This window comes from Bombus bifarius, unplaced genomic scaffold, assembly GCF_011952205.1.
Source record: "Bombus bifarius isolate JDL3187 unplaced genomic scaffold, Bbif_JDL3187 scf7180000008208, whole genome shotgun sequence".
NCBI classification, from domain to species: Eukaryota; Metazoa; Arthropoda; class Insecta; order Hymenoptera; family Apidae; genus Bombus; species Bombus bifarius.
In genome coordinates this window covers 1099156-1126254 of record NW_022884511.1, presented here as the reverse complement: position 1 = coordinate 1126254, position 27099 = coordinate 1099156, and the positions used below count along the sequence as shown (strand labels likewise).

The 27099-nt window shown below is 32.3% G+C and overlaps 4 protein-coding genes across 4 annotated transcripts in view; 1 reads left to right on the top strand and 3 right to left on the bottom strand.

The window, feature by feature from the left end:
* Positions 1-5876, bottom strand: part of LOC117210666 (cerebellar degeneration-related protein 2) — a 53144-nt gene extending 47268 nt beyond the window's left edge. Inside the window, exon 1 of the mRNA XM_033453894.1 lies at positions 5287-5876. Within this exon, the coding sequence (XP_033309785.1) occupies positions 5287-5362 (76 nt within the window). The 5' untranslated portion in view covers positions 5363-5876. The remainder of the gene's footprint in view (positions 1-5286) is intronic.
* Positions 5877-6016: 140 nt separating this feature from the next.
* LOC117210669 (U4/U6 small nuclear ribonucleoprotein Prp31) lies at positions 6017-9666 on the bottom strand. The gene is made up of 9 exons (XM_033453903.1): positions 9381-9666; positions 9069-9280; positions 8737-8934; positions 8438-8642; positions 8189-8358; positions 7951-8108; positions 7583-7873; positions 7286-7510; positions 6017-7107 (listed from the first exon to the last, which is right to left on the bottom strand). The coding sequence occupies exons 2-9, from the start codon at positions 9184-9186 to the stop codon at positions 7003-7005; spliced, it is 1470 nt and encodes a 489-aa protein (XP_033309794.1). The 5' UTR covers positions 9187-9280; positions 9381-9666; the 3' UTR covers positions 6017-7002.
* Positions 9667-10488: 822 nt separating this feature from the next.
* Positions 10489-15799, top strand: LOC117210671 (guanine nucleotide-binding protein subunit alpha homolog). The gene is made up of 5 exons (XM_033453906.1): positions 10489-10710; positions 11455-11715; positions 11799-11849; positions 11959-12176; positions 12246-15799. Exons 1-5 carry the CDS (start codon positions 10489-10491, stop codon positions 12601-12603), a joined length of 1110 nt encoding a protein of 369 aa, XP_033309797.1. The 3' UTR covers positions 12604-15799.
* A 367-nt stretch (positions 15800-16166) lies between these two features.
* Positions 16167-27099, bottom strand: part of LOC117210665 (formin-like protein) — a 32399-nt gene continuing 21466 nt past the window's right edge. The window contains 15 exon segments of the mRNA XM_033453891.1: positions 16167-18928; positions 21094-21207; positions 21336-21610; positions 22012-22456; positions 22533-22660; positions 22739-23006; positions 23130-23401; positions 23532-23772; positions 23856-23972; positions 24345-24660; positions 24736-24812; positions 25266-25538; positions 25541-25697; positions 25820-25926; positions 26739-26825. Of these exon segments, the coding sequence (XP_033309782.1) occupies positions 18716-18928; positions 21094-21207; positions 21336-21610; positions 22012-22456; positions 22533-22660; positions 22739-23006; positions 23130-23401; positions 23532-23772; positions 23856-23972; positions 24345-24660; positions 24736-24812; positions 25266-25538; positions 25541-25697; positions 25820-25926; positions 26739-26825 (3090 nt within the window). The 3' untranslated portion in view covers positions 16167-18715.

The following is a 27099-nucleotide window of genomic DNA, read 5'->3' as shown; positions in this document are numbered from 1 at the left end:
ACAACTTGTATCGGTGATCGGAAGAACATTGTTTCATTGAAACCGATCCTTTGAATGCTTTCGAAAGTATTGTTCTACTTAGAAAGGTTGTTCAAGGTACGAATGAGATCTTGTGTGACAAAAGCAAGGTAATCAATTCGCGGAGAAAGGACAATTCTATTCCGGAGTATGTCATAAACTATTCATGAGAACATGTATGTGTACATGTCGCTCTTATAAAAGAGGGTGTTCAATAATGGAAACTTCAAAACGATGAAAATATCGATTAATGTATTTTTTATTAGGTTGGTGAGAAAGTAACATTTTCTGATCGTACTGAGAAAATCAGTTCCAAACGAATGCTATATCGTCGTTTACGATAAAGTCCACTTATGAGAATAATGTTCCGTGTTTACGAAATATTCTACATTTCCGTAAATGGCAGATGGTTCGAGTGTCAAATAGGCAGATCTAGGAAGAGTGTCCATAATTCGTGGATAGAAACTGCTTGTCAGGTTGATAAGGTATTCCCCTTGGGATCATGGCGCGAAAGTTTATGCAGTAACGGTATTTACTAGAGTGCGATCGAGATAACCCGAGGTATTACGAGTTACTGGATGATTAAATGTGCGTACTATAGCTAACTGAAAAAAGGAATGTCTCGCGTTGTCTGTATCTCGAAATTTATATAACTGGCGGGGCAGTCGCGATTTTTACCTCTTACAGAGTTCTGATCGATAATAATTGATAATTCGACCTAACTCTAACCTAACCCCAATCTAGTGAAACAGTGTATTGTGGCGGCACTCGACAACATCTACTACCGGACGACGGTAGCGCAGTGGTTAGCGCCTTTGGTTACAAACGTTCGGGACCCAAGTTCAAATCCCGGCGCCCGTAGTCTCAGATTTTTCTTCTACGACACAAAAATGAGAAGAAAAACAGCAGTATCCCAGCAGCGACATCTACACCAGAGCGCAGCGTCGGTGATCCCGACGTGATCTGAAGCGAAAGAGATGTGACCGTGATAATGCTACCTAAGACTTCAACCGCCGCGAATTAAAACGTTTGTGCGATTGTAAGTACTAACGAGGCTGCGAATAGCAGGTGCGCAGCCAACCAAAAATGGTCAGCATGCCCTCACTGCAGCCCCCGGACACCACATGGTTCACCTTATTGGAGATGCAATTCGAGGCCGCGGCGGATATCATGGACGGCAAAGTAAAATTTGTGACCCCCGCCAAAAAAAACCGCGGCGGTTTGAGTCTCAGTAGCACTACTATCACGGTCTTTTCTCTTTTGTCTCAGATCACGTCGGGGTCACCAATTTGAGGTTGATAGTTGACTAGAGCTCCCCGAACTCTGTTCGATCGACATCGTATCGCACCGTCTAGAAATCGAACTTGTAACCGCGAACCGCTAGTGCAATCGTGAACTCCACGAAAAGTGTATATTGGGAGTGTTGTTAATAAATATACTGTTAATTATACTCTAGTACTTCTTCAGTACCTATCACGACCTATCCATCTCAGTACAAATGACATTGACGATAATATTACGCTTTTCGACTTTCCCATGTCCATTAATCTAGTCATGAACCCGGGAAACAGTTGAAATTCTGTATAACGAGCCGTGAATGCGAGATCTTACCGCCTATAGTTTATCAAAAAAGATACGAATAAAAGAGAAATTGAAAAAAGATCGAAAGTGTAATCCAATACTCTAGGAATCGGAACAGTTTCAAACATTTTTGAAATTCTTATTACTGAATACATAGTTCTTTTCCCTTCTTTTACATGACACAAAAATTGTCTGTACTAGAAATTGTTATTACGTTAAAATCGTATATACAGTTAGACACAATTACATGTAATAAATTGGTACATTTTATTCGAAATGCTTTTTATATGGAGAAGTCGCGAATTATTTGATTATTACGAGAAAGGATCACGACTCAAAAAAGGTTAGGAAACACTGATCCAAATTCTGACAAATCTTTATAAAACATTTACAACTAATACATGAATCGGTGTCGTCGACTGATGGTTTAATTCATTTCCTCTCTCTATCTCTTCCACCGAGTGTACAACTTTAACAGTTCACTTCACTATCGAGATATTCAGATTACTATAGAATAGACTGATGAATTCCTCCGCGTCAAATACTTGTCAAAGAGATCGATCGCGAGATATCGATTGTGGTGGTGGTGATCGCCGTTGCGGTATCGTCTATGCGAGTCGATAATTATGGAACACTAACCGCATAATTGGTTTCGTTCAATTCTACAGTCAAGCGTCTACGACTACGAGAAATTCTGTGATCGTGATAACAATTAGTCAAGATTTTTCGAATCGAAGAAAAAGAAAAAAAGACGAGATTTCATCGAGGATGGAAAGTAACTGATTTTTGTTTAAGAATAACACAGGTGAAACACGATTTAAAAAGAGAAATTTATTCCGTGAAAGAGAGAAGCAAAGAAAAGGTCAATCTCGCGTTATCTAACGATGGATTGCTTGCTATGTCGATGGATGCATACTAGCTATCTCTGTAAATTCATATCCATTGATTTTAACTCACTTCTAAAAATTAGAAATGATTGAGGATAAATATATTTTTCTCCGTTGACCATAATAAGATAATTATAAAACGACTCTTCGTCATTTTATTATACTGTCAAAGCGTTAACCTCTAAAGAATTCAACTAGATTTTCTATACACTCTATATAAGACGCAAGAGAAACCTGCTGACACGAAAAGACGATCGATGCAGTCACGTTAAACAAGAAAAGCTGTCTCGAGTGGGAAACAAAACTTCTTAAGATAAAGGCCCGTTAGAAGAGATCAAGAATGCATGCGTATTCAACGGTTGCAAATGTAGCGGCATGTAGACCAATTTTCATTCATCGACCGATTACATGTCGTCGGAGAACGCGCGACAGTCGATAAGGGCTACGTGCGTACGCTTGTACGGCGTTCATATATGAAATTTTCCACGTTACGTGACCGAACAACGAGGCACGTTCGTTCATTTTTCTCGCATAGTTTTTATCATACAGAAGCGTTTCACGGATTGCTGCCTGATGAATGCAGCCTTCGAATCAGAATCCAGGAGGATACGTCGATCTCGGAATAAGATTGAACGAAATTAGTGAAACTATTATATATATATACCCTGACTTTTCACAGAAATTGGATTCTCACTGTTCTGGAAACTACAACCTCTGCACGATCTCTACTCGGCCGCTTATCTTTCAACAATCTTTAAACTGATTAAAAGTTAGATTTTACTTAAATATGGAAATTAATAGAACACTTTCCTGCGCAGAGAGATAGTAAATGACCATTTGAACTACTACCTTGTATTTTAAAGAAAATTCGAACAAAATATAAACAAGTAAAATTGTTTTACTCTGATTTAGAAGAAAAGGAAAGTAATATAAAATTGTTATCCCTTCACATAGGCGTCGTTAGCAAAACGAGTTAAACAAGTATCGTTTAGTTGTAAGTAAACTTTCACCCGCATGAAAATTGTCTTGACAGGACGATTTTGTTAATCGAAAACTTGTAGGGAGGAAAAGAGACTGCTCTTTTCCGCGAGAGGTGGTATCTCATCGCTTTCTCGTATAATGTTACATCGAATTGCGAATTGTTGATGCGAGAAAGTATTCGCATAACAAACACATCTTACCAGGTTACGTAATTACGCGTTAGACAACTTAAAACACAAAATATCTACATGCTCTGCATATTGAACATAATTCGAGTTTCATTGCTTCATCGAAACTAAATACCGTTACATCATGCTACAATTTGAAAGGTTAATATCATTTCCAATAAACAACGAAGAATTTCGCACCTCTTCAAAAAATAAATATTCTCTATATTTACCTGCTTCGCTGAATTCCTTTTGATGCTCATATCCATGCACTATAGAACGCAACATAAAAAGATATAAACCTTACTTCCTACTAATTAAAAATCTAAAGATCTTTCTCCGTGGTAGCTATGTATCCGCTAATTAGATGAAGTATTTAAATCAGATTATCCGTCTGCAAAAATATCTACCGATAATTGAAGAATTTCACGCAAGCGATCCTTAAGATACCATTCCATTATTGCTGTATACTTTCGCACATACTAATTGAATAAAAAATTTATCGACATTAACGACTCAAATATAAATCTGAATTTCTAATTAATCTACATATTCCTACAAAATTATTTTTATTCGAAATTACGTACGTTTCAGTTTCATAAATACACAAGCTCAAAAAAATGAATAATACAATATAAAACAAAAATCTCTCAAGTAAATCTCACTTTACTTACATCGCATACTACTTCGCGTACTATTTTTTAAATGAAAAGTTATCACAATTTCATTGATAATGATCGAGAAATGTAATACAAGATTGTGTAACTACGTTACCACCACTTAACCAGTTAATTGGAGATTATAATTGATATAAAAAGATCTAACCGCGAATACTGATAGATATGTATTTTATGACTTAATCTATATTAATACCCCCACAGGATTACGTAAATTATACAGAGAAATTGTATAAGTATTCCAATACGAGAATTAGTGTTATCTTAACAGGGGAATGTTTTCTTTATAAATATGAATGTATTTATACATGTTACATATTTCATTTAATTTAGTAAGTAATCAAACGATTAATAATATGAATTAAAATATCCAATAAATATATTGAAATGACATTACGATTTTGTATTGTTATGTACGTTTCTTATGTCTTATTTCTCGTCGTCCGATGGTGACACGGTAACACAATACATATACAAATATATAAATATAATACTGTACAAGGTGTGTCACGTGATCTGTTACAAGAGAATGTTACCTAAGTGAAATGAAGTGTTGAAAAATAATTGATTTGAACGTGAAAGTTTCAACAAACAATTTTTCATTACATCATTTCTTTTAGAGGACCTTTACCTGTTGCAATTTATATGACTTATTTTGTATACCGAATGTACCGAAATAATAACATAAAAGTGTTTTGCGTTCCATCCATTTTTTACACTATAACACCCAAACTTCTTTTTGTAACAGTTTCAACGAAATTTGTCGTTAACCGATATGCTTTTATATTAAAATAATTTTAATATTTCGGAATTAGTCGTAAACAAGATATAACAAAAAGTAAATATGAAAAATTTTATAAAAATTTATCAAAAAAATGTTTAGATTTATTTTATATTAATTTTTTTAATATTCTGTATCCATAATTCTTGGAAATTAGCAATCACGATGGGTATAAAAAGAAAGTAAAGACTCACCAGAGCGTGTCCAACAGTCAGTACAATCCTGACATAACGTATACCAATCATTCTGTAAGTCTTTAAAACTCGCCATGGTCGTCAGGACTTATTCTTTCGCCACCGGTTTCTCTGACAGGACCACAGCGAAAAAACCAGAATTTCCACCTTGTCACAACAATTTTCTTATAATTTCTATATCACAATAAATGCACAATCACATTTCCCGCGTAATATCAAGTGGAACACACAACCAACGTGAAACTTCGCATAATATACGCATCCTTCAAAGGAGATGAGGAGCGAAGTAAGAACACACACGAGTACTCAAAGCATTCAACGATTAGCTTACGACACCCAGTTCTGGTTTGCCGTTCGTTCCACCCGGTGTTCTTCTTATCTTCCTCTACCTTTTACCGCCACGACCACGCTTCTCGCTCTTCCACGCACCTCATATATGTATATCCATCCTTCTTTCTCTAAGCGTTTATGCTAGCATACCTTTTCACTCTAGTCTTTCGCACTGTTTATTTTTACGATCAGTTCACCACCAGGTCATCTGTCATCTATCATATTTGTAAGTTGTCTGCGTATATCACATACACGTAAACTTAGGACGACATATATTTCTTCTCAGTTACGCTCTTGTTGGGCAACATATCACGCTCTTTTTACCAAGGATATTAGATTCCTGATTAACGTGTACAATAGCAACAATTTTAAATATTAATTTGAAATAAAATGTTTCTAATTTAATACTTCCTAATAAATTTATTATTAATACTAGAAGTACAGAAACACAAAGAAACAAAAATTTATTACGTGTTCTTTTAAACTTTCCTCATCATATTGAAAGAATGCTGTGCGGAAAAATTAATATTTATGCAACGTTGTAGTTAATATTACTTTGTCATTATTTAAATGATATAAGATACAGTTATATATAAATACAGCATACCTTGTGTTTACAAAACATAATTATGTATATATATAACAAATGTAGTTAACACGTTAAATGCCATGGGGGTCACTGGTGACCGGCGCACCAAGATCAGTAGAGATCCATAATTTGAACAAATGTCAATAGTTATAAATTTTGTATTATTACTATCGTTACTACAATGGTGTGATGAAATTAACGCAATATAAAACATATAAAAATAATTTTATTTATATATAAAATATAGATGTATTATGTGCGCCCCTCACCAGTGGCTGTCGAACATGGTAAAAACCCGCTTTTTCCGTGTTTTATCTTAATGAACAATAACTCTAAGGAACGTTTTGACTTGATGTTTGATGGCAATTAAGGACCTTGACAGAAAAGTAAAAAATGCTAAATCTTGTGACGGTTTTTTGGAATTATTGCGGATCCAAATAAGTATGACCGAGAGATGGATTATGGTTTATGGTAGGTCCTGGGACATAACGCAGAACAATTATTTAACAAAGCGAAGTAACATTATGAGATAATATATAATCGCAAAAAATAAATGAATTTGTGAAATTGCACTACAGCGCCGTGGGGATCACCAGTGACATCAGTGAGATAAATTCATTAATGACAATTATACACTGTAACATGTCTCTTGTAGGTAATATTTCACCTTATATTTCCGCATAATAAAAAATTCATCGTGTTGCAACGGCAAAACCTTGTAAAACTGGTGTGGCATTCAACATGTTAAAATTTATTGAACTAATGATATATTACACTGTATATTATGTACAGTCCCCTTATGTCTTTTTCACTTTTAAAAATCCAGCTATATTCGAAAAATATTTAGCATTGGCTTCGTTTACTTTCTTTTCCGCGGCTTGTGGATTTACAATTTCCAAACCCTGTAACCACAAATATATATTCAATTTAATAATGAAAATTATGTTAACTACGAAATTTAATATATACATATATATGTATAAAATCTAATACATTATACAATATATATATTAAATTTCCCTAATTATATACATATATACAATAAATTATATATTAACATATATACAATAAATTGTTTACCTGCAATGGAGTAAATGCAACACTAGATGCTGTACCGGAAACTTGTTTTTTAACTGTTGTACTACCACCCCATTGTTGCTGTTTTTGTAAATTTTTCTGGAGCGTTTTTGATATCCGTACTTTTGTTTTTTCATCGATTTGTGGTAGTCGAATACGACCGGTCCCTGCTTTGCCAATTGTTCCACGCGAATAACCAAGATCTTCTTGATAAGCATCATTCTCGATCTATGAAACCATTAAAATTCCATTAATATGAATATTATAAAAAAAGACTGAAAAAGGAAGAAAGAAGCTTACATCTGCAAAATTCATTCTATTTGCGTGTTTCCTAAATTCAGTGATAGCGTAACGTTCCTTCATTTTTCTGACGCGTTTACCACCACGTTTCTTTCGTCCTGGATCAATGGGTTTTGGTAAAGGTTTCACAAATTTAACAGGAGGTGGTTCTTGAAGCTTATCGAGCTTTTTCTCAATTTCTTCACGAAACATTTGACCAATATGACCATCTGTACTTTCATGACACGCATCAACTCGAGCAGCTAACATACTCTTTGCTGCCACAAGCCTTGCTGCTTTTCTTCGTAAATCCTGAAAAGATAAATTAGCAATAATAAAAAATATTTGAAAGATACATTTAACACATATGTTATTGCATATTAACTTACTGGTGGTGTTTCTTGTACAATATCAGAATAATATATAAATCCAGTGTGAGGTAATGTTGTAACTTGAGAAAATCCAGATAATGTGGTTTTTTGAGATCCCAAAACTAAAACATTGCATGCTGGCATTTTGGAAAGTTTCGTCAGTCCGCCAGCAACACCTAACGACAGAATATATGTTAATGCAGGTTTAAATATTTCTCTGGATTGAAAGAAGTAAGTATATATCTTTTTACAATACCCATAATTTTTGCTGCTGTAGATGCACCCACTATTACAGAAAGATTTGGCGCGATAAATGCCATCCTACTTTCAACATATTCAAATATTTTTAACTTGCAGTTATTCAATTCTACTGCCATATCGCATGCCTCGCAAATAGCTTCCTTTTCTTCTTCTGTTAATAATTGTCTATAAATAAAATAATTTTACACATAAAAGATTTTATCTGATTATTCATACCTTAAAAATTTATCACAAAATAAATTACCCTTGAGTTGTTGAAGCAGTAACTGAAACCACCATAATTGTTGCTTGAGTAAGAAATTGTTGCAATGTTTCATTGTTTTTTGCTCTATCTAAATCATTTCCTAATTCTCTAACTGTCATCACATATTCTAATGGACCAACAACTAAAGATTCCAATTCTGGAAATCTTTTGGAATATTTATCTCTGGCAAACCGATGTATGGTAGCTGAAAAATATAAATTACAATATAATTGTATGAACAATATATAATAAGTATGAGAGCATTGTACAATTATTAAAAATTATAACATTCGTTATACCTATTTCATCATCAATATCTACAGCCATGTTATTAGCTTCGACGATAAGTTGATATTCTGGATCAGACTCAACAGGCCCAATAATATCTGCTGACTTTCTAGGAATTTTACTGTATTTTTCTATTTGTAACATTACTTTTTGTAACTGTTCTGAATCACGAAGTTTTGCCAATTCTCTTACAGAAGCTACTTTTATTTCTGCAAGTGAATTAAAGATTAATATATTAATGTTCAGTATTTAGAAAGTACAGTACCTCGTGGAACTATATTTTTATTAGTAAATACTAATTAGTAAATAAAATAGTATTATATGAAAATAAAGACTAGCTGACCTTCTTCGATGGTTTTCGAAACAGAAGCCGGAATAAAATCCGGCTCCGGTTCTTCCGCGATGTCATCGTTATCGTCATTCTCTTCAAGATCTGCTAATAACTCATCGGCTAACGACATGTTTCTTTATAAATTGTTTATTTAAAATTCACAATATGTACTTCCTCGATTCTGTTTGACAACTACAATTATCTGCTATGAACTACCACGCCATCTATAACAGCAACAATGAGTCATATGTGTACAAAGGAATCTGCGGCGTTCTCAAAAGTGAGTTACTGGGATTGGTCAGTACTGATATCTATCATATTCACCAATCTAGCGCCTTGTCATCGTCTCCTATGCTTGATTGAAAAACCGGCATATAGTAAAAGAAGGTAAAGTACAGTAACGCAAGGTAGAGATTTGTCAATCGACGATAGGAAGCTATGGAAAAATGAGTTGTTCTCTCCCCTCCACATAACCAAAACTGTGTAATCGTTGACGCACGATGTTCAAGGGGAATCTCGGTCGCAGTGCGTTGCAGTATCGACAAGGATAAATAAAAAAAGGAAGGCCTCCCGACGAATGACAGCGCGCAAAACCGATCACGCGGTTGAACCGAGAGGTGTGCTTTCGGTCGGTTTCAGAGACCGTGTGCGCGCCCTGTACGTGTATGCGTTGCGGCAGTATCTCACAACAAATATGTCGTGGTGGGGAGTAGATTTTCCCGTTCGCTGTTTCGCATATTTCTTCCCCCGCATTATTATTATGTAGTTCGGCATAGGTGATCCGTTGCACGTTTGTCTCGATACTTGAGTCGAGAGAAGTACAGGTGCCGTGAATCCTGTCGGTACTATCATTAACCAAGAACGAAAGTTTTCTATATAAAAGGCGGTGAGGGTCGGCCTCGCACTCGCTGGATAAAGCGCGATGAGAACGATGCGTGAGTTAGCTCTGTTACTCGGTAATTAGAACGATTATTTAATCATGTCCAATCCGCGAGGAACCAGAGACGACGATCGTGGGCAGCCAGCGGCGTGAGTCTGGCGATTAACGGTAGGTGTGGGGCCTGGTGCGAAGCTAGAATCGAAACGACGATTCTCTGGTGTGTTGACGTTGATTCGGTGGTTGCATTCCCCGGCTACGCCTAGGTGAAAAATGCGGTTCTGAATCGCTTGGTGTGCCGATCCCGTGCAATTACGAACAGGTTGTTCACGGGTGGCTCGTTCGATACGCGCATTACGTTACGATACGCGGTTCGCGAGAACACTCGTTCACGGGTCTGCGTGTTTCTGTCTCTCTTTCTCTCTCTGTCTCTCTCTCTCTCTCTATCTGTGTATGTGCGGTGTTTGGACGATCAAGGATATATTCCTTCGGAAGGACAGTCTGACACGGAAGAAACGCCGGAAGGAAGGAAGAGGAGGGTAGCAGGGTAGCAAGATGGCGGGATCCTTAACGTGGTCATGTACTTGTTGCCTGCGGTTCAAGTTCAGCCCCGAGGAGATCGAGCAGCGTTACAAAAGTCAAGAAATCGATCGAATGCTGGAGAAGGATCGTCAAACTCTTCGGCGACAGGTTAAGCTGCTGCTCCTCGGGGCAGGCGAGAGCGGAAAGTCGACATTCCTCAAACAGATGCGAATTATTCACGGAATTAAATTCGAGGTGAGACATCCTTCGTTTCTCACCAAGACAATTTCGTTCCTAGCTCAATTTCCTCCTAATATGTCGTACAATATATTCTCGTTATTTTTTAAAATGTTTCAACTTTGGATTACGTGTAATTCGTTCATAGAAATGTGTAATTTTATTTGAGCTTCTGTCAATGTTATTGTAGTTGTCGTTTAAATATCTCGCTACAGAAAGGTGGTTAACCAAAATATAATAGCTAAAAAATGTGAGAAAATAAATTTGAAATAAAAACAAATAACGTTTATATTTCTCCATTTAAAATCTACGAAATATGATTTTTAGTCACTTGTATTGTCACTAACAAAGAATTCTAGTTTGTTTGTAGTCCTGTTTATTCATTTATGTTTGAAAATAATTATAAATATATAAATCTACATATCAATTGCTGTTCAGATCAATTTTTAGAACTAAATTATTACTCCTTATTTATAAAATTGAATGTATTTTGAAATGAACGTAATTTGAAAGAAATGTTCAACAAGTATACATTAAATATAGACTGCTAAGTTTAAACATTTTCTATCAGTTTGTTTGTTTTACCATTTATAGCAGTTGTAATCATTAGACATACATGTTACAAATATATGAAATGGATAGTATCTAAACTGTTTATGAAAGATAGATTTTCAAATGTAAGCTTCTTTAGATGGCTTTTCATGTTTCTAAAAAAATACATTTATATAAATTTCTAATATTTATAATAATCATTTGTTTCAGCCTGAATTAATTAAAGAATATCAACATGTAATTTACCAAAATATAATTAAAGGAATGAAGGTCTTAGTAGATGCTCGTGACAAGTTAAATATTCCATGGGAAAACTCTAAAAATTATGATATTGGTTATCAGTTATTGAAATTTGAAAATACTATGGTGTTGGATGCTAGATTGTTCCTTCATTACGTACCAGCTTTGCAAAGTTTATGGAAAGATGCATCGATCAGAAAAGCCTTTGATAGAAGAAGAGAATTTCAATTAGTAAGATATTTCTTTCTTTTTTTTTTCAATAATTATGTTTCATGTTACACTAGATGCTTTAAAATTATATTTTTTCTTCACAGAGTGATTCAGTTCAATATTTCTTGGATAATCTTGACAGGATTGCAAGAGTGGTAATATTATTTAATTTTATTATCTAATTTCTTATGAATTATAAACTGTATTTTGTTACTTTTATATATGTATATAATTTAGCCTATTATAAGTATTATTTACTTACAGGATTATGTACCTACACATCAAGATATTTTACATTGCAGAAAAGCAACTAAAGGAATTTCAGAATTTGTCATACAAATTAATAATATTCCATTTCTGTTTGTTGATGTTGGAGGACAACGATCACAAAGACAAAAATGGTACCAGTGTTTTGATTGTGTTACCTCGATACTTTTTCTTGTTTCATCATCCGAATTTGATCAAGTGTTGTTAGAAGATAGGTATGTTCGTTTAAAGTTTATGTACTAAGAGGATTGAATCATCATGTAAAATATCTGTTAATATTACAGAAGAACCAATCGGTTGGAAGAATCGAAAAATATATTTGATACAATAGTCAACAATATGATATTTGGTGGAGTGTCTATCATTCTATTTTTAAATAAAACCGATTTGTTAGACAAAAAAGTAAGATCTCCTGATACGAATGTTCGTTGGTACTTTCCACAATTCACAGGAGATTCACATTCCATGAAGGATGTGCAGAATTTTATACTTGAAATGTTTATATCTGTTAAAAGGGATCCAAGGAAACCTCTTTTTCACCATTTTACTACTGCTGTGGATACAGAAAACATAAAAGTTGTATTTAATGCTGTCAAGGACACGATTTTGCATAGAAATCTCGAGTCGTTAATGCTCCAATAATGATAAATGTGAATAAAAAGTGAAATGACTTTTGATCCAAACATATGCATTCAACATTTAGTGTTTGATACATAGTGAAGTGAAATTATAGTCAAAGAAGTATTAAGATGTCGATTAGGAAAGGATATTCTGGTAAGACAATATATATTATGTATATTGTATTAATGTAAATCTCGTGATTATTTCCGTTTATAACGGAAAAGTAAACGTTTTCATAATAGTTTTATACAACAAAGGAAGTAAAAACTGCCTAATGAAAACATGAATTGAAAATTTTTAATGCTCTATATACTATATATATATATATACATTGATAATATATTTCCATCTTTTTGATGAATATTGATTACTAAAGGGTTGTAAGAAGACTATTATATACAATATATTGTACATAGCATCTTGTATTCTATACATTGTCGATAACAACAGTTTTACATGTTTGTATAAAAAAGGATCAGTTTGCTAATAGTTTAGTTAAGATCTTTCTATTTTGTACAGATATTTAATCCAGTGCTTCTCTTTTATATTAAAGCATATATATTGGAAATACTGGTCACGTAACCAGAACTCACAAACGTAAAAGTAACTTATTTTATACTTAAGATTAATTACTCTATCTTTAAAAATATATCTTTGTTAACACTGAATATTAAGTAACAAGAAAACCAAATACTAGATTCATGCCATATAAACCAAATGAAACTAACCAGTTTGTGTTCAAATTGCCATGTGCAAAATTTGTTAATATTTTAATGTATTTTTCTTTCCTGATTTGATTTAAAGATTATATACAGAATTCTACTATTTCGAGGTAGCAACATAATATTTTGTACTTTTATATTTTTGAGTTTGTATTTTCAGGAATTAAAGTTTTGTTCCATTGAGAAATTGTGAAAATTGAACCGTAATTTAAGTAATTAATGTAATTCTAATAGTTCATTACTTTTTGGTTTAAAAATTTAAACAAAAGAATCGCGATAATGAATGTTTTAGTTCGTACGGAATAATTAAGTAACATTTTGTTTGCTAACTTTTGATTTTGATAGCTGATCCTTAATTTGACATTATTCCTTTAAGAAAAAATATATCGATCAGTATTATTATTTTTCTTGTAGAAATCTTGAAATAAAATTGGTTTTTCATTTTGATAGCAATTTTCCAGAATTATGCTTATTAATTTATAAATATATGGCTTATCATTATGTAATTTTCTTTTTAATACAAGTTTTTGTTCCCACGTACTTTGTAAATTATATGGCATTGTATTATTAAAATAATTGCAAAAGAATAATTACATCAAAAGATTTGATGAATGAAGGTGAACTGAAATTTTCTTATTATACATGTCATAAGAATTGAATGATTACAAATTTTCTAACACTAGGGAACAACTTTCTGAATTGAGGAAACGATAGTAAGCAGTACTAGAACCAAGGATTTTATGTAATAATTATTATGATGAAACCAAAGAGTTTAAAAACTAATGTCTATATAATTTATTTCCACTAGTTTAACATAACATCTAACTTTATAACTATTTTTAAAACTACATTTATGCACATGTATACAGTTATTTCATATTTTTCTGTCTTGGTCACTTATTACATAAAATCTTTGTTTTGATTATCTTTTGTATTAAAGAGAACTGGAAAACTTAGAATATTTAAAAAATTGCATTTTGAATCACTTGTGTTTGGAGCTAGTGGAACTGAAAAATTAATATTGTTATGTTTGTATATAAAAATTTTAGATATAGTGTGGCAATACAAAATGTTAGAAAATTCAATTTTTGTATGATTTATATCATGCAAATTTATTGTGAAATTCTGATGATTGGTATATTTTCGTAGCTGACTTTACATTCCTATAAAGTTAATCAGGTTTTAATTGATATTCTTAGAATACTTTTAAATTATATTACATCTTTATAATATAGAAACATAATTATACTGCTTCCATTGAAGCATTGTTTTGATTTGAATTTGGTAAATTCAAAATACGGTTTTATACAGCTTATATGTCTCTCTGTATACAAAACTTATTCACTGATACTCATTGGGAATAATATTAGTAACTTTTTATAGAAATATTTTGTAGAAAATACTCTTGGTACTTCATCGATTAAAAATTTACCTGTGAATTTATATAAGTACAATGCATAAAATCATTACAGAAAATTGTCATGATACTTAAACTTTTCATAATACGCACAATTCATTTTGCAGTGATATATATGTAACATTTACTTGTTTAATTATATAACAAAGATACTTACGAAATTATGAAAGAGAGCATTAGTTAATCGAATTTTATATCAATTTCTTTGCATTTACGTGTATTTTACGTTAGTTATTATACAAGTTTTCCTTTAAACTATTACAAGTAGTAATGAAAAATATTAAAAATAACTAACTTTGTGATAAAGTATCGCGGAAAGCGAAAAAAACAGTGATCTTTTATATTTCTAGAAATGCGAAGATTATGTTAATCTGTTCAATTTGATCAAATTTATGCATTACAGTCTACACAAAAAAGTGGAAGTCAGATGTCTTATGATTACTATATTGTTAACGATACAACAATATTTTACATACACGCGCACACATTTTAATTGACTTTATTATAATTTGTAATTATATTTACATTAGGTACTTTTAAATGCATACCTACATTCTCAAATCATGAAAATGCATTCGTACACAATAGATAATAATTACAACGAACAAAAACTGCGAAGTAGCTTTATATATAGTTTACTATATTTGTACGTTTCTAACGAAATTTATTATAATGACAATTATTATTTCTACATATTTAATTGTCATCATATTTAAATTGTTTTTAATGTTATGCACAAATAGTAATCTACTGAAAATCATAAAAAATATTTGTCATTACAAAAGGAATTTTTTTTAATATAAAAGTAATCAATTAAAACAAATGACATTTGTAACTCGTTAATTGTGATTTATCAAGGAACCATATGGATATACTCGCAATAGGCTACAACAATAATGAAATATTTTTCTGTAAGTTTGTATAATACTAACTAAAATAGATATATAGAACAGTTTTTTCTCTTGACAAATTAATAACCATGTACTGCAAGCTATTTACAGATAATCTTTAAGTAATTTGTATGCGAAGCGCAATATTTTAAAAAAATTAAAAGTTTACTTTCACCTTACAATATACAGCAATAAAGCTGTTTTATTTGTTACAGATAGTCACTTGTATATTCAAATTTTATTTGTATTTTTCTGTACATGATCTAAAGAATGTAGATATATTGTGCCTTTTGTATATTGTATATTTGTATATAGACATATTTTACATACAATATTGTAATAATGTAGTCTATTCACATAAACAATAAATAAAACTTCAGAGAATGTTTATTTTATTTAATGAACTTTTCACAACTCATTATATTCTTTTCGTTTTTGTTTAAATTATTTCAACGTTTTAAGAAAAATATACTGCTTGTTACAAATAAAAATATGCTGTGCAGTATTAAACAAAATGGCACACAAATACGAAAAAAATATATCTATGTTTGCATATATATGTATATACATATATATGTATTTATACAATACATTGGTATATTTATTCGTAATAAATTTTATACAAAGTAAAGCACATGCCTATTTCGCATAACTTATTTAATAAAATGCACAATATTTACATTTATGCTAAAAATTTATAAGATAAATTTTTGTTGTTGCAAGTATTTCAAATTTTCTTTGTATTTCAGCGCAGCAAATAATATTATGTAATTGATATTTATAACACAGAGATGTTACACTTATTTAAACATCACATTGGCAATTGATCTACAATTAGTAATTACATTTTTTTATAACTATTAGCATATGTCGTATATTACACTAATATTTACATCTTTTTTCAATCGATAATATATAATATTAAAAACGTACAAAAGTGAAAATATAATTATATATTCTTCAAAAAACATGAGATATGTAATCATCAAGAGGCGCATAGAAAGTTTATGTATAATTTTACCAAAATTTTGTAGCAAATACATCTTAAAATTGGATTGAAGGGTGAATTATATATTTAGTCTTTTATATATCTATTTTGTTTTTGTATCGCATGGCAATAAACAATGTGAAAAATCGCTACTATATTCGATTCAATTATAACGCATAATTTTATTACAATCCACGTATAATCTTCGATTTAATTGTTGTTGTTATAAATTTGATTCTTGCTATGTTGCTGCAAGTGACGTATTTTACATTGATATTTCTGTTTTATTTTATATTTTATTTACTTATGCGTTATAATAGAAGCGATTGTACTGATCCATACTATGTATCTATTCATAATATTGAGCGCATTTTGAAATTCTGGCGGAATGTAACAAGTTGTGTTACTTTTAGATATTGTGCGTAATAAAATAAAAAGTTCTTTCAAAAATTTCACATTAAATATAGACTATCATTGTGCGTGTTTGTTATTTGTGTATCGAAGAATTGACCTTCAAACTTTAAGAAAAATATGCTGCAGTGCTTGCATTTTTGGAATTCGTTATACTTGTAAATGTATTACTTTCGTAATTATCTCAAAATAGTTATTTCTGTCGTTTGGAAATTTCATTAAGGTTTGTAGGATCTTTATATCCATGGAATGTTACGATTTAATTGGGAACTGTACCTTGCCAAAAGTCTTACAAATATGCAAAAGTATACTTAAATTTCTCGTATGTATTCATCGTCGTTATTACTACCGTCGAATCTGCATCGTCTTTTATTCTCTCATTTTCTTAGAAACTTTTTCAAATAAACGATTAACAGATACAAATTAAATTGGAATTATAAATATTTCAAACGCATATAACAATCAACAATAATTCAATGGAAACAATTTTTATGTTCAATTACTTAAAGGTAGTACTCATAAAAAAAACAATGCAAAAATAATAGTATAATTTTCCTAAATGTGCTTTGCTCAATTTTCTACATACTATGATATTTTGCAAACGTATTTCATGGTTACGTTCGCTAAATTTGTACAATAGAAAGAATACGTATTGAACAAACAGAAGAACATTATTATGTTGTTACTGTGTGTTGAATATGTCATGATTCACATTTTAAATTCAATTTTCCTTTGGATCTTGATGAATTTATAGCACCGTATAAGTGACTTATATACGAATAGTTCAATATCAAATTCCAATATTTGCTTTAAATTATTATATCTACAACTCTACCGTGTTACAGTAATGTCCTGTCAATATCTAAAAAAACAACCATCATTTCTCGAGCTAGATAAATACATTAAATAAGTTGTAAATGGGAGATGATCATGAAGGTATTGCCATTCGAAGCTGCTAAACAATGAGTAATCACCTCGATTGATAAAACACGAAGTTTCTATAACATTTCCTTTTTCTCAGTGTAAAAGGCTACAAAGCACTGATGAGATTTTCCTGATTACTTCGAGTGTTATTAACTTGATTATTTTATTTAACTCAAAATAACCCGACTGCATCAATGTTTAGACTCATTTTAATCTGAAAGATTCCTTCAAATCCTTTAAAATCCTTTTTATGGAGAAACAGCAAAAAAGATTCTGGAAATTTCATTTTTAGAATGTGATGATTCATAATTTATCGTAAGACTTGTTTTCCCTCTTTCTCACGTCTCTTCTCGGTATATGTTTGATCATTAGAGATGAATCCAGATTCATTAATTCCAGTCTTCTCAGGTCCAAACGTCTTAACAGGACATTACTGTACATTTATTATTTATAAATTTTGGCTCGATAATGTAGCGCGCAACTCTTTCATGCTTAGTAGTTTACAAGCAGTTTATCACATGAAATTTTTAAATTATTTCGTTTTTTGAATGCAAAATATGTTGAAAAAATTCAGACGCTCTGGTAAATGTACATTCGCCGAGCGTTCAAATTACATTATGTTGTAATTTTTGGTAGGAGGTTATAAATATTAAATTAACACTTTCCTGAAAGAGCTTTACGTGAAAACGTTGATGTACTAACGCAAGAAATGTGGTGAAAATTATTTCTTCAAAAACAAATTGCTTTCCCTAAAATAAGAAACACACTGAATGGAACAGATTTAAAGTTCTAGTTCTTCGGCAGTGCGAGAGAGCCTATGATTATCGATACGTCTGCGTTGGCTACGCCTAACTGCATCCGCTCGTCGGTATGGTTCTGATCTAAGTCCAAGAAGAATGTCTTCCAGAGCACCGTTATACACTTCATCCTGCTGCAACAATTTCTTCTCCTGAACTAGTCTTGTCTTATTTTTCAGTTCATTTATCACAGCGTCCTGTATCAAATTACCAATCTTTTATTACTGATAGATCAGTGATATACATATGTATATTAAAAGGTTAGCTTCTTTAATCTTGCTGCGATCATCGAATCTTTTTATATCGTTACTTGGACAAAACTACTAAACGTTGTAAACAATATCTAATATAAAATCGAAACATATTAATAAAGAGCTTTCCCTATTTTCCTCAAACTTCTCGAACAGAGAAATTTTCTAAAGGTAGTTTTTATACATATATCGCTGAAATGGAAGATCTTTTAATTAATATATTAGAATTCTAATCACGAATAGACAGCTGAGTTTCTCCTACATGATATAAATTATAAATAAATTTAATTTAATGTTTAATTCTATAGAATTAAGCTATATTGTTAATGTATACGCGTTTATCTATGAGACTCTTGGCAGTAGCATAGGAAAGTGATAATACAGGACTTCTCTCAGGCAACATCAATGCAAGCTAGAACACATGCCAATGCATTCTTTAATTTTTTGTTAATGATATGAATCGAGTGAATATAGGTCCGTACCACTAGATTTGGAAAACAGTTCTTCAAAAACAATTAGAATTTTACATATATTTGTAGAAAGGGAAATTCTTACTTATTAATGAAATTAGTGACAAATTTTCGATTAAAAACAAATAAAAAAAGAACTGTTTTCGAACATGGTTTTTGGATATTTCAATACGTATATCTCGCATGGTAATAGAAGCTAAACCTACATGTGTGTTGTCTAAGCGTAGTGTATGTGCGAATGCGACCATTAAAAATATGTCATTAGAAGGAAGTGAGTAAGGACAGACTTACATGTTGTGAATTGTTTCTATATTGTTACGTTCTGAGCTCCAGTTCATTAAGATGCCGATGTAACAGACTCTTGTTTGTGTTACAGCAAAATTTCGGTGACTTTAAATCCAAATAAATATGTAACAAATAAGAAAAATAGACGTTCGTGAGATACTTTGATAGACATCGCTGTCTGTTCTTGAAACGGAAAAAATTGCTAAAAGAGCACTCTCGAAATAATCAAAATTATTATGATCATTTGATAATCCCTGAAAAATATCATGCTATCTCACAACATGCAGCGAAAAGAAATGCCTTGTAAATTCTATTTCGCACGAGCATTGACATTTGCAAAAATTATTTCCAAAAAATAATCTGTTTCCTTAATTGACATTTAGTAAAGCTAAATAATATCCCCATACAAAAAGTATTTTTCATGTGTGATAATAAAAATTTTGTGGAAAATGTTATAACAATGAGATGAATTGACACTAAACAATATTGTATTTTGTAATGCTGGATGACTCTAGTATCACGTTTTGTATAAAAAAAAACAAAATTTAGAAATGTTTCAAGTGTTATGATATGTAAGCTTTTCTATGAAATGATCCACCATGCTTAATTGTTAAGAAGAATATGAATAATAAATAAGTAATGTTAGAAAGCGCAAGCTTTTAAGAAATTATACAAAATTACCATTTTACATCGCACACATATAAAAATATAAAGCTTCAAACAGAAATCAATTTTTTATATATATATGAAACTGAAAATCTGTTTGATATTTTCTGAGTTAATGCATAAAATTACACGTTTTAACTGATGAAGTAGCATCATACCATTCCATAAGGAAATTAAAAAATGCTAATGTTCTAATCGCAGTGTCATGCATGTTCAATGTTCGTTTATAATGGTATAAGCAGGAATTATATCTATATTGCATGTATAAGAAGCACAGTAAAAAATTTTAGGCAAATAATAGGAATACAATTAATAACATGTAGTAAAATAATAAAAATAAAATTAAATCTTGCAGCATTGATGTTGACAGAGAGAGAGAAACATATTTAAAAATGTAAGTGTGCAGTTAGTAAAGCATGTTATAATTGGTCAGAAAGAATAAGTAATTTAACATTCAATATTTATATATCTATTGCACTTACAGATTTAAGTATAATGAAATAAAATCTTAAGAAACATTACTAAGAAAATATAGAGCATTCATATTTGCGGGACTCTACACGTTTTACAAAATGTATTCGTTAATAAGAAAATAAATATAAGCTATTAAATGCATAGCGTGCAATAATAACGAAGCTAAATAATTATAACTTCTTATTTCCGTCAAAATAAATAATTAGGAGAACGTACCTGTTGCTTCTTTTGATTTAATTTATTACGTTTTATTACGTCTTCTGAGGCGTTTAAAGCTTCTGCAGCAGCAGCTTCTAATCTACGACGCTGTTCATTTTCTTGATCCGCAGCCTGTAAAAGTACTTTGCTTTGTAGTATTCTGACGTTTTGCTTTTTATGACCATTTTAGTTGAAAATAATCCTTTCTGGTTATAAGCTTATTATATATGTATATGTATGGTGTAAAAGTTAAACGGTACCTTAAATGCCCTTGCGAATCTGACAAGAAGAGAGAAGAACGTATTAGCATCAGCTTGCCTGGGACTTTCTCCAAAAAATTCAACGCATTCTCGGAATGCTTCTCCAGCAGCGCGTGCATCGGATTTTAAACGACGCAATTTTTCTTCGGAATTATTTAAGAAATCTCGTAGTACGGTGTTGTGTTTTTCTTTACCGCGTAGTTCAAATTCTTTCCTTACGAGATCCATACCCTTTTCTAATTCGTGAACGTCGGTAGTTATATTTTCTAGCGAGACTAAAAAGAGTGAAGAAAACAAAATGATATACAAAAATAATAAAAACATTATATGTATAATGAGATAAATTTATGACATTCGAGACACGGCATTTGGTATATACTCTTGGCGCAAGAAATATAGTGAGGTCGTAAAATTAATCATGTTTGAATATAAGTACACGTGTTTCGAACGTCGAAACAGTAATTTGAGAAGATCTAAGGGGAGATAACGCGCTCCAGCTTGCCAGAAGCGTAAGATGTCAACTCAAATCTAGTTCTTCCTTCGCAGCTGCAGTAATTTTGGTCAATACACTAATTACAATAGAGTAGAAAGCTATAGCGAGTCAAGACAGTTTTGTTTGAATAAAAGATAACAATTATAGTTATTTAATAATTAAAATATTAACATATATACGCACCAGTCGCAGCTTTATCGATGTACATAAGTTCCGATTCAAAATTAATCAGTTCTGGAAATTTGACTCGTATTGTTGCTACAATATAATGTAAAAGGCACATTCTCTTGTCCGTTGACTTCGTATCGAGTAATGTGTCTAAGCTCTGAAGTTTAAATCCATATGCTGGGCCTCGTTTACTGCTGTTTAAGTAATTTCCGAAGGCAAGGATAATTTCTAATACTGCTCTTAGCTTCTTTGAACTCTTAACCGAACTCGAAGCAGATATCACAGCATGTATTTGTGGAGTAATAAGATGTAAATTATCAAAGAAGTTTCCTATATAATTCATAATGGATAGTTTCGTTGATATCCTTTCTACTTTACCGAGCTGCATCAAAAATTTGTCTTCCTCCGTTAACAAATTAACATTTTTCTTTTCTATGATGTATTCTCTATATGCTTTTATCTGTAACATTATAAAGTTTCTGTGTGTTAGCAGCTACTATCAACATTTCTATATGGAAAGAGAGAATAAGCCATACTTCCTGATCCGTAGGCACCATACGTTGTAGCAATTCTACATTTTCCAGCGACAGTATTTTTAAATCGAGAGCATTTACTGCCATAATTACTTTTTCTACCGGCATTTCCATTTTTCTTCGCGATATGGCTATAAAAGGGAACAGAAAGGTGAGCGATCAGTCTTTTGACTTTTCAAAAAGGAAATTGAGATTTTTATTATACATACCGATATTTCGTAATCTGGTATGTTCTAAGAGCGAGACATTTTCTGGCTTCTTGAATCTTTTACTAGGAAAGCTTTGAAGACCGTCTATTTCGTTAGTACCATTAGCAACGTGACTTCCCATTCCGATTTTAAATCGTTCTTCGAAATCGGAAAAGTCTATATAATTGTGCAATCGATCATCGTCCAGCTCATTGAAAATAGTACCCCGTACTTGATTAGGCTTCAGAGCGATCCAGTTAAGTGTGGGAAGTTTGTATTTTGTTTGAACCTGGAATCAAAGAATTTTGTAAATATTTATGTGCATATTCGTGGGAAATTTAAAAATACTAAATTGCGCAGAACGAGAATCATGCAATAGTTGCATATATAGATTTTAATAAGAAAAACATACCTTTCGCTTAATAGTCATTGCTCCATCCGGTGCTTGCATCATGCCAGCAGGTGGTGGAGGTATAGGTGCAGGTGGAGGTAATTTTTGATCTCCAGGAGAAAGAGGTGCCATTGGAGGCGGTGGTGGACATGGAGGTGGTGGTGGTGGAGGTGGTGCTGGGGCAGATGGAGGAGGTTCTTCCAGTGTCGGAGACGGGGTCGAATTAAGCGTAGAGGATGTGACGTTATCCGATGTACTGACGGGACTCGTTGCGCTTCCATTCCGAAGATTGGCTGTACAAATTTAAAGTGATACGTTAAATGCTAGTACTTACTTTTTGATCGATTTGTTATTCCTGCATTATTTATTGATAGATTTTAAAACAAATTACGATAGTAGAATACACAAAGAGTTTTAACGAACCTGAAGAACCCTTCGTGAGAGTGCCAGTAAGCGTTTCCAATTCGATAATTTTGTTTTCTAAAACACTTTGCCTTCGAGCAGAATCCTGCTTTTGTCTTTTCAAGGCTGTGAGTTCTTCTTCGGCCAATCGACGAGCTTCCACAGCATCAGCGTATTCCACTTTTAATGCACCTAATTCAGTCTCTAACTCCGCTAATTTTGCAAGCGATTCTCTTTCTAACTCTGTCATCCTATCGTGCGCCTATTTTCAACATATCAAATGTTTAGTAAATAATCGTTTAAGTAAGGCTATTTAGGCTAGTTCAATTTAAAGAAACTACTTACATGACCAAGTTCATCTTCTAATTCAGCTACTTTTTCTAACGCAGCAGTCTTAGTTTCACTGTCTTCCATTAAGGCAGCTACATCAAATACGTTATCTAGATACGCAGAGATTTGAACCTGGGAAAATGTTATATCAGATGAAGATAGTATCATGTTTAGGAGTGAGGTCGTTAAATATTTTAACTACATGTAATAATTTCAAGTACGTTTTATACACGAAATATTATATAAATATGCACAGAGATCAAAACAATTATTTATTATTATACTGTGAACGATTTTATTGTATCAATCAAGTAAATAAAAATAAAGGTATCTTATAATTTATATTCGGGAAATTATTTTCGTTGTCTCTTTTTATACAGTAAATGCTTGTAGCTTTCTATTAAATAAAGCAACAATTTCGATCATAAAACTTCGATCGTTTGGAATTATTCCGACAGAACTATAATAAATATTAATATACTCGAAATTAACAAATTGACAAACCTGCAAATCCTCGCTTTCGGTATGTCTGAGTTTCTCGAGATACTCGTCTAAACCAAGCTTGGTAAATTCGTATTGCAGGTGAACCCTGAAATTCATGTCCTCTACCGAGTGAACAACGATATTTACGAATTGCATACAAGCAACCATAAATTCTATGTGAAAACTATCATATTGAGTGAAGTATGCCATAAGCGTAGTAAATCGTCGTCGTTCCGAGCAAACTTCTTTGAAATTATCGAATGCGGACAAAATAATCTCGTGGCCACCCTTTACCAGACATATAGCAGCAAGAAGTTCTAATACTAGAGCTTTCGTTCTGAAAGTAGGATACATTTTTTTATTTTACGAAAGTTGAGAAACTTACATGAATTTGAGAGAAAAATATCAATACCTTAAACTCTTATGCATTAAACTGAGCGCGATACAGTTGATTGCTTCACGATGTTGGATGACCATATTGAAGCCATACTGTACAAAGTATTATCAGATTTTATATCAGAAAAATAATGCTTAGTAAATTCTGCATTATTATCAAAGACACTATGTTCGAACGCATTGTATTATGTTAAATCAAACTTTGATTAATATTAATACTCTTATATAAATGGTATCATACAGAATATTGTCAGAAAATAAAGAGGAAAGTCAATATCGTACTGAATTAAATGTTTACAACAGGTAGAACAAAATTATTGTCACGATTTTGTGATTTTGTCGCTAGTTTCCAACCGCGACGAATCATCTTCTGTAATTTACATATGAAAACAAGCGAAGGAAGCGAAATCAGTCTGCAAAACGAAGATACGGATAAACGACGAAGAAAGGTAAGAATGAAATAAAAGGAATTGACATGCGACAAGCCTCTTTGCCTGATCAAATGGCAATGTTCTTGAACCAGTTCCGATATATCCAGTTTTGTACCTTATTATTCATGATGGCACGCATGCACAGTATGCAAACGTGGATGTCATCTTTCGCTTCGCCCATATTGAGACGCGCCACGTGCCGTGATCTCCTTTTAACGCCAGGACTATCCTTGAGCTCGTGAAGAGGCGGCCTCAGGCAACCGTTATTTAAGGGCGAGGTATCCCCGGAACCCACTGGAAAATAATTATGTCGTTCACGGTCTGCGTTCATCGATTCAATCTTTTCCAGTACGTCGCCATAATAGAAATAAATGTTGACCCATGTGGCGCGGCGTGCGAACTCTTACCGGTTTGTAATTTTTCCTCGGAACTCGCGTGGGATTCCAAGAGACGTTGTTCGTGTCTCATCATGAGTAACCTGAAGCTGAGGTAGTCTATGAGGGCGTCCAAGCCTTGGTTTTCTTCGTCTAGGAACTCCCTTACCCACCTAGACCGATCCAGAAATCGAATTATATCACCAAGTTAGATTTCTCCGAGGCAAATTCAAACTATGTTTCTATAGTGAAAGTTACTTAAAGAACTTAATGTATGTTATAAATAAAAGCTTACTCTATGTGATTTGTGCGTAACGAGATTTCCAAATCCCGTAACACTTGAGTCGACGTTGACTCTCCAACCATTTTCCTCTTCTGGAAGAACGTGAGAAAACGATACGACTGTATAATCATTAGTATCCGTCGTTCAAGTTTTCTTACGCGGGAAAAACGAACATAAAACAAACGGTTTTTTTTTGTAATTTAAGAACCAAAAATTGTACGAATATCGTTCCATAGATATATTACGGTGGTTATTTCTCGAAATTGTAATTCATTCAAAAAGCAAAATCTAGAAACATTTAATTACTCCCGGACGGTGAAAGTAATTTCGCTGGCGTTAAAAACATTCTTTGAAAATGAAAATTTTCCATTTATCTAATTACCGGACATCTATTTCCTCGAATCTGTTGCTCTAAAGAAGTAACTAATAAAAATTGATTCCGAGTAATACAATGTTTATCATCGTTTTATCTGGTTGAGTCAGACCGTAATGCACAGTTGAAATATATACTACGGTACTACAGCCTTAAAAATGTGAATAGAAGTAACATTAAAATGTTGGATTAACAACAAATTTGCGCGCCTTAAAATTATTAATTATTTGTAAACCACCGTAATACATGTTTAAACGTTGATCGAAAAAATTAGAGAATCATAAAACCGAAGAAGCCAAGTACTTATCACAAACTGTAATAAGTTATCTTTTTTTTTTTATTACTCTACTACTACTAAGATCGTTCGTTATATCATATTAAATATATGAGATTTTTCTCACTTGTAATACTTAATTTAATTGCTCTTATTGTAAATTACGATCCCCTAATTACTTAGATCTCGGAATGCTAATTTACTTCAATTCGCGTGGCAACATAAAGAGGACGAAAATATGAAGAAATAAAAGGTATAAGGATAAGAAATTAAATGCAACATACTCGATGGCTTCGCGAAGCTTTCGGATCCAGATAAGTGCGTAACTTTGCTAAATAATGCGATGGTGGATCCTTTGCTTGCACTCTTTCCTGAAAATACCAATATCAGAAGCATCGTCTCCATTATTTCAATTCGCTTCGTTTGATTATAGCAACGATTTAAAGCAGCGTTCTATTATATAAATATTCTAAATTTAATTTTGTAAAATGTAATATTTATAGAGCGATTGGGTACGTCGAGATAAAAATTGCCATAGAATTTTAAAAAAGAGATAGCGTAAGAAAGATTGAAGAAGATTTGAAAACAAGCGTATCCAAGTTTCAGCGGAAATTTAGCGAATGCCTCGGTAATCGGCGCAATGTG